Source organism: Propithecus coquereli, unplaced genomic scaffold (assembly GCF_000956105.1).
Source record: "Propithecus coquereli isolate 6110/MARCELLA unplaced genomic scaffold, Pcoq_1.0 Scaffold20, whole genome shotgun sequence".
Classification (NCBI taxonomy): Eukaryota; Metazoa; Chordata; class Mammalia; order Primates; family Indriidae; genus Propithecus; species Propithecus coquereli.
In genome coordinates, this window is record NW_012144967.1 from 12,358,502 (window position 1) to 12,372,337 (window position 13,836).

General features: G+C 39.1%; 1 protein-coding gene across 3 annotated transcripts in view; it reads left to right on the forward strand.

Annotated features, from left to right (window-relative positions):
• FANCI (Fanconi anemia, complementation group I) overlaps positions 1 to 13,836 on the forward strand; it is a 76,148-nt gene that overhangs the window by 40,343 nt on the left and 21,969 nt on the right. For all 3 annotated transcript variants that reach the window (XM_012643744.1, XM_012643745.1, XM_012643746.1), the window contains 4 exons: positions 1,242 to 1,372; positions 1,818 to 1,888; positions 3,246 to 3,360; positions 6,407 to 6,529. In XM_012643744.1, coding sequence (XP_012499198.1) covers positions 1,242 to 1,372; positions 1,818 to 1,888; positions 3,246 to 3,360; positions 6,407 to 6,529 — 440 coding nt within the window. The remainder of the gene's footprint in view (positions 1 to 1,241; positions 1,373 to 1,817; positions 1,889 to 3,245; positions 3,361 to 6,406; positions 6,530 to 13,836) is intronic.

A 13,836-nucleotide genomic window follows, 5' to 3' on the forward strand; every position in this document is an offset into this window, starting at 1 on the left:
GGCTGGTTTCGAACTCCTGAGCTCAAACAATCCGCCCGCCTCGGCCTCCCAGAGAGCTAGGATTACAGGCGTGAGCCACCGCGCCCGGCCGAAAAAAGTCTATTTTTAAAAGACAGGGTCTTGCTCTGTTGCTCCGGCTGGAGTGCAGTGGCCTGATCATTGCTCACTGTAATGTCAAACTCCTGGGCTCAAGCAGTCCTCCCACATCAGCCTCCCCAAGTGCTGGGATTACAGTTGTGAGTCATCACACCTGTCACAACCTTGAATTTAGACTACTGCCACAGCTTTCTAACTGGTTTCCCACCTTTCTATTCTTCCTGCAGCAATTCAACCTGCATATTACCACCGGATTAGTACTCCTAAAATATAACTTTATTACTCCAAAATATCAATATATTCTCTAATAAATTATCAGTTCTTTGTCTCCTGGCACTATAAGTCCTTGACAATTTGATCCCAACCTACCTTTCCAACATTAACTTCAATGATTTACTTTTATTGAATCCTTTACCCGAATTCCATTGATTTCCCCACCATTCTCTGAATTTGTCTTATACTTACCTTTCTTGTAGTTTTACTCATACTGTTCCCTTTGCATATAGTAACCTTTCTGGTTCTTTATGCATTTAAATGTTACCCATCTTTCACAACCTAATTTAAATTCCTTCTCATTGCTTTCCTAATGTTCACCAACTCATAGTGATTCCTTCTTCCTTTGAACTCCTGTTTAAACTCTTCCTGTACCATTCATTGGTAGGCAGTAAACTATATTTGAAACTACTATGTAATTTGGTATCACTATTATTTACCTCTTTAATTCTATAAAAAAAAATTTTTAAACTTTCAACTAAATTAGTAAAATTCTTGAAAACAAACCATGTTTTATGTTTTATATATTCCTGATAGGACCATATTATGCTTGCACATAAAAATTCATAAATATTTACTGATTTATTTTAGCTTAGAAATCTGAAGACGTGCTACTTTTCTAGGCAGTGTAATAAGTTTCTTCCTTTCTTTTAGACAGTTTATTTTGGTAGTCTTGTACTGTGACAGAAAAAAGCTAAAAGTATTCTGGAGAAAAAGTATGTAGAATCAGGAAAAAAAATTTATATTGCAATGTATTTATTTGAGAAAGGAAGCAAAAGACTTTTTACCATTTGTTTTCCCGTATCCATTTTTCTTTTATTTCAAATACCTTTAGTTATATGAGACAACTGATTATAAATTTTGTTTTTCAGACCTGCTTTCAAATATCATTATGTATGCACCCTTAGTTCTTCAGAGCTGTTCTTCTAAAGTCACAGAAACTTTTGACTATTTGTCTTTTCTGCCCCTTCAGACCGTACAAGGGCTGCTTAAGGCAGTGCAGGTAAGTCTTCAGATTCCTGAGTAACTTGCCAAAACTGAGGTTTAACTGTCTGATGGAAATCTGGTACATTTCTTTATAAATATATATCTACAAAATCCTATTCTCAAATCTGAAACGTAGAATTTGTATTAAAAGGGCTATAGCACTGAACTTGATGTTTTCCAAGTTTACCCCCTCCTCTTAGCACTATTCTCTCTCCTTTGACTCATTTTCAAGTTAGTGAAGTAATTAAAAGTCTCTTAGAAATTTATTGAGTGCAACAGATTTACAAAAGCATTCACAACCAGTTTTAATTTGGTGTCTTAAAGTATACTATTGTGTCCTTATTATTAAGTGTAATAAACATTGGAACAATAAGTGAGGTGGTAACAATATTGGGTAAAAATGAGCTAAGGCTAATAAGCAAACTTCTTCTGTTTTTACCCGCTGATTCTTTGTCTTTTAGCCCCTTCTGAAAGTCAGCATGTCGATGAGAGACTCCTTGATACTTGTCCTTCGCAAAGCTATGTTTGCCAGGTATGAAGCATCCCTTAAAGTCATAGGAAGGGATGCTTTCTAATGTTGGGAATAAAAATTACCTCTGCAGTCTCCTAATACCACCTATTCACAGTGATCATGCAAATTCCTAACCCAACAGAGCACTTTCATCAAGTAAGGCATTGTGCTAAGTGCTCTATGTGTTTGTTCGTTTGTTTTTCATTTAGTCTTCAGAGCAACCCTGTGAAGTGAGAATTATTACAGTTCCCATTTTACAGATAAGAAAATTTAGGCTTAGAGAAAATCAGTGACTTTCCCAAGGCCAACTAGTATTATAGTTGGTGGTGGAGCTAGGAATCAAAGTCAGGTTTAACATCAGAGCTTATGATCTCAAGGGCTCTGCTATACTCCTAGAATAACCTTCAGGAAATGTTCTAGTGTCCAGTGCTCTAAGACTTGAACTGGCAACAGTTCCAAGGCAGGATGGGGAGCACCTTAGTTAAGAAGAATATACTTAAGAATCTCATTTTAGTGGACGTCAGAATTATGATCCAGTGGCTGGTAGACCAAATTAATTATTGAGGGGACTGTGTTCTGTTTGGTGTTCAGCCAATGCCTCCCAACCTCTCTTCCTTTATTTCTTAGTATATAAGCTAGGGATGATAATACCATCTCCTAAAAATGTTATGAGACAGTAACATGTGAAAAGCATTTGGTATTAATACTTTGAAGATAAGATGCCCAATTAATATCACATTGGCCATATTGTAATATACTCATGGGTATCCAGAGGAACAACTAAGCCACATGCTATTAGTATCTTTGCTCTAGAATTGACAATTTTTTGTTCTCACCCAAAGGCATGGCTGATAGACTGAGATTGTGTGTTGTAGCACCTGTAACATGAATTAATTATTGAGCCTCAGTGAAGAGATGAGTCTTTCATTTTTCTAAATGGAGAGTTTACATGGCACCAAGTACTACACTTCTCTATGAAGAAAGGAAACGTGAAGAGAAGCACTTCTTCAGACATAGCAAAAATCAGCAATTTTTTTTTGCTATTCAGTACTCACAGTTGAATCACCAGCCCATTTTACAGCTTCTCAGCACTCTTATTATCATTCCTCGTAGACCTGAGAGCAGGATAGAAGAAAGTGCAGAGTGTCATGAGGTTAAGGAGATAATGAAAAAAGCCAGCTAAATTTCTCTGCTGGTAATTACTTTGAACAGCCGATGCCTTATTTTGGGCATATAAATTCAGTTTGGTTTGCTCTATGTGCCATTGTTTATACATACTCCTTTTGTGTATGGAACTAACTGGATTTTTCTAATCCAGAGGCTTATTTCTGTGAAATAGTATTGTGTTTGTTAACTTCTCTGTCTATTCCTGAGCTAGCCAGCTTGATGCCCGAAAGTCTGCAGTTGCTGGTTTTTTGCTGCTTCTGAAGAACTTTAAAGTTTTAGGCAGCCTGTCATCCTCTCAGTGCAGTCAATCTATTGGTGTCAGTCAGGTAAGGATTGTTCACATTTACTTGTAGTATTTGCATTGATGCAGGAGTCAGTGATATGCAAGCTGTTTTCTTTTATTCCTATTATGTTCGTAGGAATGATCCTGAAACTGAGAGTCTCGTGGTGATGATGATGATGATGATGTTGATGATATCGGTTAACACTTTTTGGTAGCCACTGTCCTCAGTGTGGCTATTGAACCTAACTCTTCTTCTTCTTTTTTTTTTTTTTTTTTTTTTTTAAAGACAGAGTCTCACTCTGTTGTCCGGGCTAGAGTGCCGCGGCGTCAGCCTAACTCACAGCAACCTCAAACTCCTGGGCTCAAGCAATCCTCCTGCCTCAGCCTCCCGAGTAGCTGGGACTACAGGCATGTGCCACCATGCCCGGCTAATTTTTTCTATATATATTTTTAGTTGCTCAGCTAATTTCTTTCTATGTTTTTAGTAGAGACAGAGTCTCGCTCTTGCTCAGGATGGTTTCAAACTCCTGAACTCAAGCAATCCTCCTGCCTCAGCCTTCCAGAGTGCCAGGATTACAGGCGTGAGCCACCACGCCTGGCCTGAACTGAACTCTTGATTGAAATGTGGCTAGTCCAAATTGAGTTGTGCTGTATGTGTAAAATTCACAATGAATTTTGAAGATTTACTGTAAAATATCTCACTTATAATTTTTTATGTTGATTACATATTGAGATAATATTTTGTATATGTTGGTATCAACTGAAGAAAATGATGAGGTTCATAAATTTGGAAAGGAGAGCTCTGTTTCTCATAAAGAGTTGCAGCCTTCAGGGTGGCCATTCTGACAGCATGTACTTCCAGGAAAAGACCAGGGGAACAGGAATGTATGCTGAGCCGGGGTGGACAAATATACATATTTAACAAATTATAGAAGGAAGCATGAATATTTATAAAAGGAGAAACATGCGCATGCACAGTTGAGCTTCATGGCCCTTCATGGTCCCGTTACAAAAAATTGGAGCCTTAGCATGGTCCAAGGGTGGAATTTTCGGCCTTGTGATGTCAAAAGGTGAAACAGAGGACAGGAAAACCCTCTCTGCCCAGCCTCCATAGTCTAGTCTAAACCACTTTGTGGTCGGTGGTCTCTTATCAGAAAGGAATGCAGGTCAGTTGTGCCTTAACTGCAAAAGGGAGGTTCGGTAATAGCCAGTTGATTGAAATCAGCAGTGGAGGAAGTCTTCCGAAGGCTGGTTCTGTTTAACCCTTAGGGTAGAAAGCCTCATGGCGATTGACAAGGCAGGGGTATAAACAGGTGTGTCTGACCTCCCATCCCATCATGGCCAGGAACTCAGTTTTAAGGTTTCTCTGGGATCCCCTTGGCGAAGAGGGTGGGGGGCCTATTCAGTCAGTTGGGGTACTTGGGGTACTTAGGATTTTATTTTTATTTCTCATTGGATTACATAAAATATTAAAATTGGGTTCACCTGTTGTTCTTTGCTTTTTTTAATGTGGGTACTAGAAAATTTAAAATTACATACATGGCTCGCATTTGCGGTTTATATTTTTTTTGAACAGCCCTGTGCTAGACACTGTGCTAAAGTGCTCTATTTTATTTATTTTTTTGAGACAGAGTCTTGCTCGGTTGCCCTGGCTAGAGTGCATTGTTATCACCATAGCTCACTGCAACCTCAAACTCCTGAGCTCAAGTGATCCTCCTGCCTCAGCCTCCTGAGTAGCTGGAACTACAGGCGTGAGCCACCATGCCAAGCCTAAAATGCTTTATATTCATTATCTCATTTAATTGTCACAATAATCCTCTGAGGCAAGATACTATTATCCCTACTTTTTAAATGTCACTTTATTTATTTTGTACATGCATATTGATTAAACCTTATAATTTGAGAAAACAAATCTTTTTACAATAATTTGGTAATCTGGGCTTTGAAGCAATAAAATTATCTTCATAATTTAAATGGTGTACTGTGAGATTTATAAATAGGAAACATTAATATATAACAATTTCATTAGGAATCCTCACTTTATTGCTCTTTTGTCTATAACATATGGCATAGATTAACTATTAGAAACACTGGGTATCATTTGTATATTATTATCCCCTTCTTAAGGATAAGGAAACTGAGGCCAAGAGAGGTTAAATAACTTGCCCAAGGTTATATAACCAATAAAGGGTAGAACTGGGATTTAGCGTGAGGCAGTATGAACTACCTCACCGCCTGGAGTAAGGATTAGGAATTCTTGGTCTATAATTGCCGATTGTATTATGTAGATCAAACAAAGGATGTCAAATCCTTTGTCATGTCCATTTCTACATTTTTAAAAAAGATTTTTCCTTCTTTTTCTTTCTTTTCTTTTTCTTTTTTCCCTTAAATTCAGTCCTGGGATGTCATATCCATTTCTAAACAAAAGACTGTCTTTCTCTAAACCTCTCTGGAATTTGTGGAAATAAAGAGCTAGATTCTTCTAGCTATTGAAGACATTTAAGGAAGTCTTAGGCCTTTTAAATAAAATCACGTTTATTATGACTACTGGATTCCAGTGGCTTGAAATAATCAGTGTGCTTTCCTAAGCAGCTGATATTGTCAAGAAAAACTTAAGGAATAGGGAAAAGTTAATTTTGTTAAAATGTTTGAAAATTCTCTTCTTCCAAACCAGAATAAGAGTGACACTTACCACTGCATGGTAATGATTATGATATCTGCCTCAATCCTGGGTTTTAGCATGTGGGGAAGGCTAAGTTTAAATTTCTTTGACCCCAGCCGAGCAACACAGTGAGACCTCATTTCTACAAAAAATAAAAAAATGATCTGAGTGTAGTGGTGCATGCCTATAGTCCCAGCTGCGCTGAGGCAGGAGGATTGCTTGAGTCCAGGAGTTTGAGGTTACAGTGAGCTATGATGACACCACAGCAGCAGTCTAGCCTGGACAACAAGGGAGAACGTGTCTTGATAGATAGATAGATAGATAGATAGATAGATAAATTTGTTTGACCAAGAACATAGGCTCGTTTTACGCCTTAATGGAAACGATTTTGGTAAGATAGACATGAACTGGGCTCTCTTCCTTTTAGGTTCACGTGAATGTTCACAGTCGTTACAATTCTGTCGCCAATGAAACTTTTTGCCTTGAGATCATGGATAGTTTGAGGAGATGCTTAGGTCAGCAGGCTGATGTTCGACTCATGCTTTATGAGGTAAGTTACTAGAGTGGAAGGAATGTGGCAATCTCCCAACTAATGTCTTCTTATTTTAATAACTTTCTTTCTGATTATAAAAATACCGTAGATATGCTCTTTTTGATGTAGTTAGGACCAGTAGGTAGTGATAGTCAAAAAGTTGTTTAAGGTGAGGAATCATAAATAAAAGTCGATGTACCTTAAACATTTTATTTTAATTCGAAATATTTAAATGTACTAATAATTTGCCAGTCTTTTCATTTAAGACCAAGTCCTTTTTTTGTTTTGTTGTGAGTATGTTGGAACATCCTCTTATACAAACCACACCCTTAATTTATTGCCTATAATTTCAAATTTTTGTTTATCTAAAGTGGTATAAAAGCTTTAAGGTATTTCAGGTACAGTCTTAGTATAGAAATCTTTTAGATGAGTTCAGTTTTTTCCCTGTTTATAAATGTCTTAATCCTAATTCATCAGAAATTAGTTTTAGAGACTGATTTTTATTAAGTCTTTCCAAAACATTTCACTTAGTTGTTTTTTTTTTTTTTGAGACAGAGTCTCACTGTGTTGCCCGGGCTAGAGTGCCGTGGCATCAGCCTAGCTCACAGCAACCTCCAACTCCTGGGCTCAAGCGATCCTCCTGCCTCAGCCTCCCGAGTAGCTGGGACTACAGGCATGCGCCACCATGTCCGGCTAATTTTTTCTGTATATTTTTAGTTGTCTGATTAATTTCTTTCTAGTTTTAGTAGAGACGGGGTCTCGCTCTTGCTCAGGCTGCTTTTGAACTCCTGAGCTCAAACAATCCGCCCGCCTCGGCCTCCCAGAGAGCTAGGATTACATCCACTTAGTTTTTATAAAAATTTGTTTTTGTACTTGGTTTTCAGCAGTTTATAGAATTTCTGATTGTATCACATAATTATAATGACAGTACAGTTAGTGAAAAGATAGGAAAAATATACCTGCTGACTACTTATCATCGTATAACTTACCCAGGGGGAACAGAAGTGTTCTTTCATGGAGGATACAGTACTGTTTCTAGCATTTAGTATGCCATGTACTTCATCATACATGTTTCACAGAAGGAATGGAGAGCATTAGATAATCTAATAAACAAATTAAGTGGAAGTCATTTCAGACAGCAGCTATTATAAAACCTTCATTTGACATCTTCAAATAACATTTATTGAGCTATAGGCTGGGCGTGGTAGCTCACACCTGTAATCCTAACACTCTGGGAGGCCACAGGTGGGCAGGATCGTTTGAGCTCAGGAGTTCGAGACCAGCCTGAGCAAGAGCAAGACCCCGTCTCTACTAAAAAAAATAGAAAGAAATTAGCTGGACAACTAAAAATACATATACAAAAAATTAGCCGGGCATTGTGGCACATGCCTGTAGTCCCAGCTACTCAGGAGGCTGAAGCAGTAGGATTGCTTGAGCCCAGGAGTTTGAGGTTGCTGCGAGCTAGGCTGACGCCATGGCATTCTATCCCGGGCAACAGAGTGAGACTCTGTCTCAAAGACAGAAACAAACAAAAAAAAACCATTTATTGAGCTATAGTAGTTGCCCGGCACTGGATCTTTCAGGCTTTCTGTACATGGAGGATATAAAATTTTTTAAGGATGTTGCTAATTCCCCACTGCTCATATATACATACTTATGCAAAATTGGAATCGTAAGATTTATATAGCTTTTATCTCTTAGCATTATGTTATAATAATTTTCTCATTTCGTTAAATATTCTTTGACAGACGACATGATTTTTAATACCAAAGAAAATATTCATTTTGGATATATAGCAATTTAACAGTTTTCTTTATTTTGGAACATTTCTGCTATTTCTGGTTTCAAGTCTTTTAGGACACCCTGAGAAGCACTGAATTTTTTTAATCATTAAAAAAATCAACACCCCTTTGTGATAAAATCTCTGAGAAACTCAGCAAACTAGAATTAGAAGGGAACTTCCTCTGCCTGATAACAGGTGCCTGTGAAACCTACTATAAATGGTAAAAGAATTAATGCTTTTCCCTATGATCAGGAGCGAGGATAATTGTTTGCAACACTTCTATTCAATATTGTAGTGGAGATTCTATCCAATGCAATAAGGCAAGAAAAAGAAATAATGGCATACAGATTTAAAAGGAAGAAGTAAAGTTATCTTGATTTGCGTAGGATAGATAATACCGAAGAATCTACAAAAAAACTGAGTTTAGTAAAGTTATGGGATCCGAGATCAATAATCATGAAGAATCAAGTATAGTTCTATATACTAGCAGTGAATAATGAAAAATTGAAATAAAATAATATTCAAAATAGATATAAAATGAAGTACTTAAGGATAAATCTAATTATGTGTAACATATGTACACTGAAAACCTCAAACTATTAGAGAAGTTAAAGAATAAATAAACAGTATGCCATGTTCACAGATTAAAATGGTCAATATCAGTAATATTTTAAGTCTCAAGTAGATCTATAGGTTCAGTGAAATCCTAACTAAAACCCAGAAGTCTTCTTTTATAGAAAAGTTTGTTAGAGACTTAGCATCCAAAGTTTTTATTTGGGCTGGTCACATAGGCACCTTTTACCTGGCATATACCAAAATTCGAAACTCCTAGAAGAAAAATGATATAGGCATACCTTGGAGATATTGCAGGTTTGGTTCCTGACCACTATAATAAAGCAAATATCACAGTGAAGTGAGTCACACAAATTTTTTGGTTTCCCAGTGCATATAAAAGTTATGTTTATACTATGCTGTAGTCTATTAAATATTTAATAACATGTCTAAAAAATTGTACATTAAATTTAAAAATGCTTTATTGGCTGGGTGTGGTGTCTCATGCCTGTAATCCTAGCACTTTGGAAGACTGAGGCAGGAGGATCGTTTGAGCCCAGGAGTTGAAGACTAGCCTGGGCAACATAGTCTAAAAAAAATCAAATAAAAAAAGAAAAATACTTTATTGCTAAAAAAAAAAAAAAAATACTAATGACCATCCCAAGCCTTCAGTGAGTTGTAATCTTTTTGCTGATGGAGAATCTTGCCTTGACGTTGATGGCTTCTGGCTGATCAGGGTAGTGGTTGCTGAAGATTGGGGTGACTGTGGCAGTTTCTTAAAATAAGACAACAGTGAAGTTTGCCACATCAATTCAGTCTTCCTTTCATGAAAGATTTCTCTGTAGCATGTGACGCTGTTTCATACCATTTTACCCACAGTAGAAGTGCTTCCAAAATTGGAGTTGATCCTCTCCAACCCTTCTGCTGCTTTATCAATTAAGTTGATATTATTCTAAATCCTTTGTTTTCATTTCAACAGTCTTCACAATATCTTCACCAGGAGTAGATTCCATCTTAAGAAATCACTTTATTTCCTCCTCCATAAGAAGCAACTCCTCATCCATTCAAGTTTCATTATGAGATTGCAGCAATTCAGTCACATCTTTGGGCTCTACTTCTAATTTTTTTTGCTAATCCCACTACATCTGGAGTTACTTCCTCCACTGACATCTTGAACCTTTCAAAATCCTCCGTGAGGGTTAGTTAGCATCAACTTCTCCCAGACTTCTATTAATGTTGATATTTCAACCTCTTCACATGAATCATGAATGTTTGTAATAGTATCCAGAATGATGAATCTTTTCCAGAAGTGTTTGAATTTACTTTGCCCAGATCCATCAGAGGAATCACTATTTATGCCTGCTGTAGCTTTACAAAATGTATTTGTTAAATAATAAGACGTGAAAGTGGAAATTACTTCTTGATCCACGGGCTGCAGAACAGATGTTGTGTTAGGCATGAAAACAACATTAATCTCCATCAGAGCTCTTTGGTGATTGGCAATGAGCGGTTGTATTTTGAAAGGAATTTTTTTTTTTTTTTTTTTTTTAGCACTAGGTCTCAACAGTGAGCTTAAAATATTCAGTGAACTAGCTGGACAAGATGGCTCATGCCTGTAATCCTACTTTGGGAAGCCGAGGCAGGAGGATTGCTTTAGGCCAGGGGTTCAAGACCAGCCTGGGCAACATATTGAAACCCCATCTCTACAAAAAATTTAAAAAATTAGCCAGGTGTGGCGGTGTACACCTGTAGTCCCAACTATTCAGGAGGCTGAAGCAAGAGGATTGCTTGAGCCTGGGAGTTTGAGCTTGCAGTGAACTATGATGATGCCACTACACTCTAGCCTGGGCAACAGAGCAAGACCCTGTCTCAAAAAGTAAAAATAAAAAATACAGGAATGTTTTTTTCTAAACAATAGGTCTCAACAGTGGGCTTAAAATATTCAGTACTCCATGCTATAAGCAGATATGCTGTCATCCAGGGTCTATTGTTCCATTTATAGAGTATAGACAGAGTAGATTTAGCCTAATTCTTAAGGGCCCCAGGATTTTTTTTTTTTTTTAAATTAAAATTTTATGGGTGGCATTTCCTCGTTTAATGGGTGGCACAAAAGACTGGAGTAAAACCAGTTAACATGGGGTTGAGACTCGGTGTTTGGCAAAATTAAACAACGGGAGCACGGTGCGCCGGGAGCCAGGAGCAGTTAGTGCAGAGGCTGGGGGTGTGGTCGGGGCCCCCAGCACCAGTGTGCGCCCAGGTTGGGCACTGGCACATGCGAATGCGCTGGCCGCAGGTCCCATGCCCAGGTGCCTGTGTGCACACCTACCCTGTGGATTCAGATGGCAGGCGGTTGTGGGGTTTGGGAAAACGGGGTGGCTGCTTAGGAGCCCTGGGGTGGTGGACACTGGAGTCTGGAGAGGCACTGGGGAAAGTAGCTAAGGCCTCCGAGAGGGCCAAAATTCACTCAGGTAGTTGTCCCCTGGCATGATAAGAGCCCACCCTTGAAGGCAAGTGCCCCCATCTTGATCTCGGCCATGCCCCAGGGCCCAGGCAGTGCCAGCAGGTGCCCCACGGATACTCCATGGCTCAGCGAATAACTTCATTCAGGCAAACAATTTTAGCGGAACTGCTCTACCGTGAGTCCCTCAGGGTGCTGTCACCCAGTGTAGCGTGTGTTTGGGGTAGAAATGGTGAAGATTTCACAGGAGATCTGAGGACGGAGGGGGCACTTCTGGGCGGGGCCACCAGGGGAGACTGGCTTCCTGAAAGGGGCCAGGGCAGAGTGTGCAGCCAGAGGAAGAGGCGGTCCAGGTGGGGGAAGGGCAGCAGCAGGGGGTGGAGGGGAGAAATGGAGGGCCAGGGCACATCTGGCCAGAGTATGTAGGGCCCCAGGATTTTCCAAATGATAAATGAACATTGGCCTCAACTTAAAGTCACCAGCTGCATTGGCTCCTAATGAGAGAGTCAGCTTGTCCTTTGAAGCTTTGAAGCCAAGCATTGACTTCTCCTCTAGCTATATGAAAGTCCCAGATAGCATCTTCTTCCAGTAGGCGGCTATTTTGTCTGCATTGAAAATCTGTTGGTTAGCTTAGCCACCTTCATCAATTATTTTAGCTACATCTTCCGGATAACTTGCTGCAGCTTCTACATCAGCACTTCCTGCTTCTCCTTGCACTTTTATGTTAGGAGATGGCTTCTTTCCTTAAACCTTGTGAACCAACCTTTGCTAGCTTCATACCTTTCTTCTGCAGCTTCCTCCCCTCTCTCAGCCTCATCGAATTGAATTGAAGAGAGTTAGGGCCTTGCTCTGGATTAGGCTTTGGCTTATGGGAATTTTGTGGCTGGTTTGATCTTCTATCCAGACCACTAAAACTTTCTCCATGTCAGCAATAAGGCTGTTTTGCTTTCTTATTATTCATGTGTTTACTGGAGTAGCACTTTAAATTTCCTTCAAAAACTTTTTGCATTCACAACTTGGCTGCAAGAGGCCTCTTTGGTGCAAGAAGCCTAGCTTTTGGTCTGTCTTGGCTTTGTACCTGCCTTCCTCACTAAGTTTAATCATTTCTAGCTTTTGATTTAAAGTGAGAGACATGCAACCCTTCCTTTCACTTGAACACTTAAGAGGCCATTGTCAGGTTATTAATTTGCCTAATTTTAATATTATTGTGTTTCAGGGAATAGGGAGGCCCAAGGAGAGTGGGGATAATGGGGGGAGGGGCAGGGGATGACCCAGAACATATGCAGCATTTATCGGTTAAGTTTCTTGTATGATTGTGTGGCTCCTGGCTCCCAGAAACAATTATAATAGTAACATCACAGATCACTGATTACAGATCACCACAACAAATGTAATAATAATAACGAAAATTTTGAAATATAATGAGAATTATCAAAATGTGACACAGAGACGTGCAGTGAGCATATGCTGTTGGAAAAATGGTGCAGATAGACTTGCTTGATGCGGGGTTGCAACAAACCTTAAATTTGTGAAAGCTTAATATTTGCAAAATGCAGTAAAGTGCAATAAAATAAGGTTTGCCTCTATTTGGCATAAACCACATTGTTTGTATGGTTTAGGCACGGTGAGCTTCTCTTGTCATTTAGGGAAAGCTTTGTGTCAGTGTAGGGAACTGTTCACCAGCCAAGTTTTCAGCCAGCAGTTTGCAAGGCCTTACAAGCAGGCCTTCTAAGGATAAGCAGTCTCAGACCTCATGTGTTAACTATTCTACAGTCATCCATATGCAAAAAAGAAAGAAAGAATCTTGAACCTTATTTAGCTCCAAATTAAAAAAAGTTAACATGAAATGGATTATAGACCTAAACCTATTAATCCTAATAGGTGTTCATTTATTCATCAAAGACTTAGTACATTACTGATTTGTAAAATCACTTTATGTGTTGATATAAACACCTTTTGTCATATTTGTTACAAGTATATGCCAGATTGCCATTTGTGTTTTTTATTATGATGATCAACTTAGACCTACAAAAATAATTTTTGGTATAATTCTTTTCCTTTGATACATTTATTATTTTTATGTGTAGAGAGTCTGTATCCTTCCAGTGAATATTCACTAACAGTTTCGCTTTTGTTTTTTTTTCCTTTTTTCTTTCTTTTTTTTTGGAGATAGTGTCTCACTCTGTTGCCCAGGCTAGAGTGCTATAGCGTCAGCCTAGCTCACAGCAAGCTCAAACTCCTGGCCTCAAGTGATCCTCCTGCCCCAGCCTCCCGAGTAGCTGGGACTACAGGCGCACACCACAATGCCTGGCTAATTTTTCTATTTTTAGTAGAGACACAGTCTCGCTCAGGGATATTCCTGCCTCGGCCTCCCAGAGTGCTAAGATTATAGGCGTGAGCCACCACGCCCGGCCCAGGAGGCACTTCCCGCCCCCCCCCAGACAGAGTCTCACTGTGTTGCCCGGGCTAGAGTGCCGTGGCGTCATCCTAGCTCACAGCAACCTCAAACTCCTGGACTCAAGCGATCCTCCT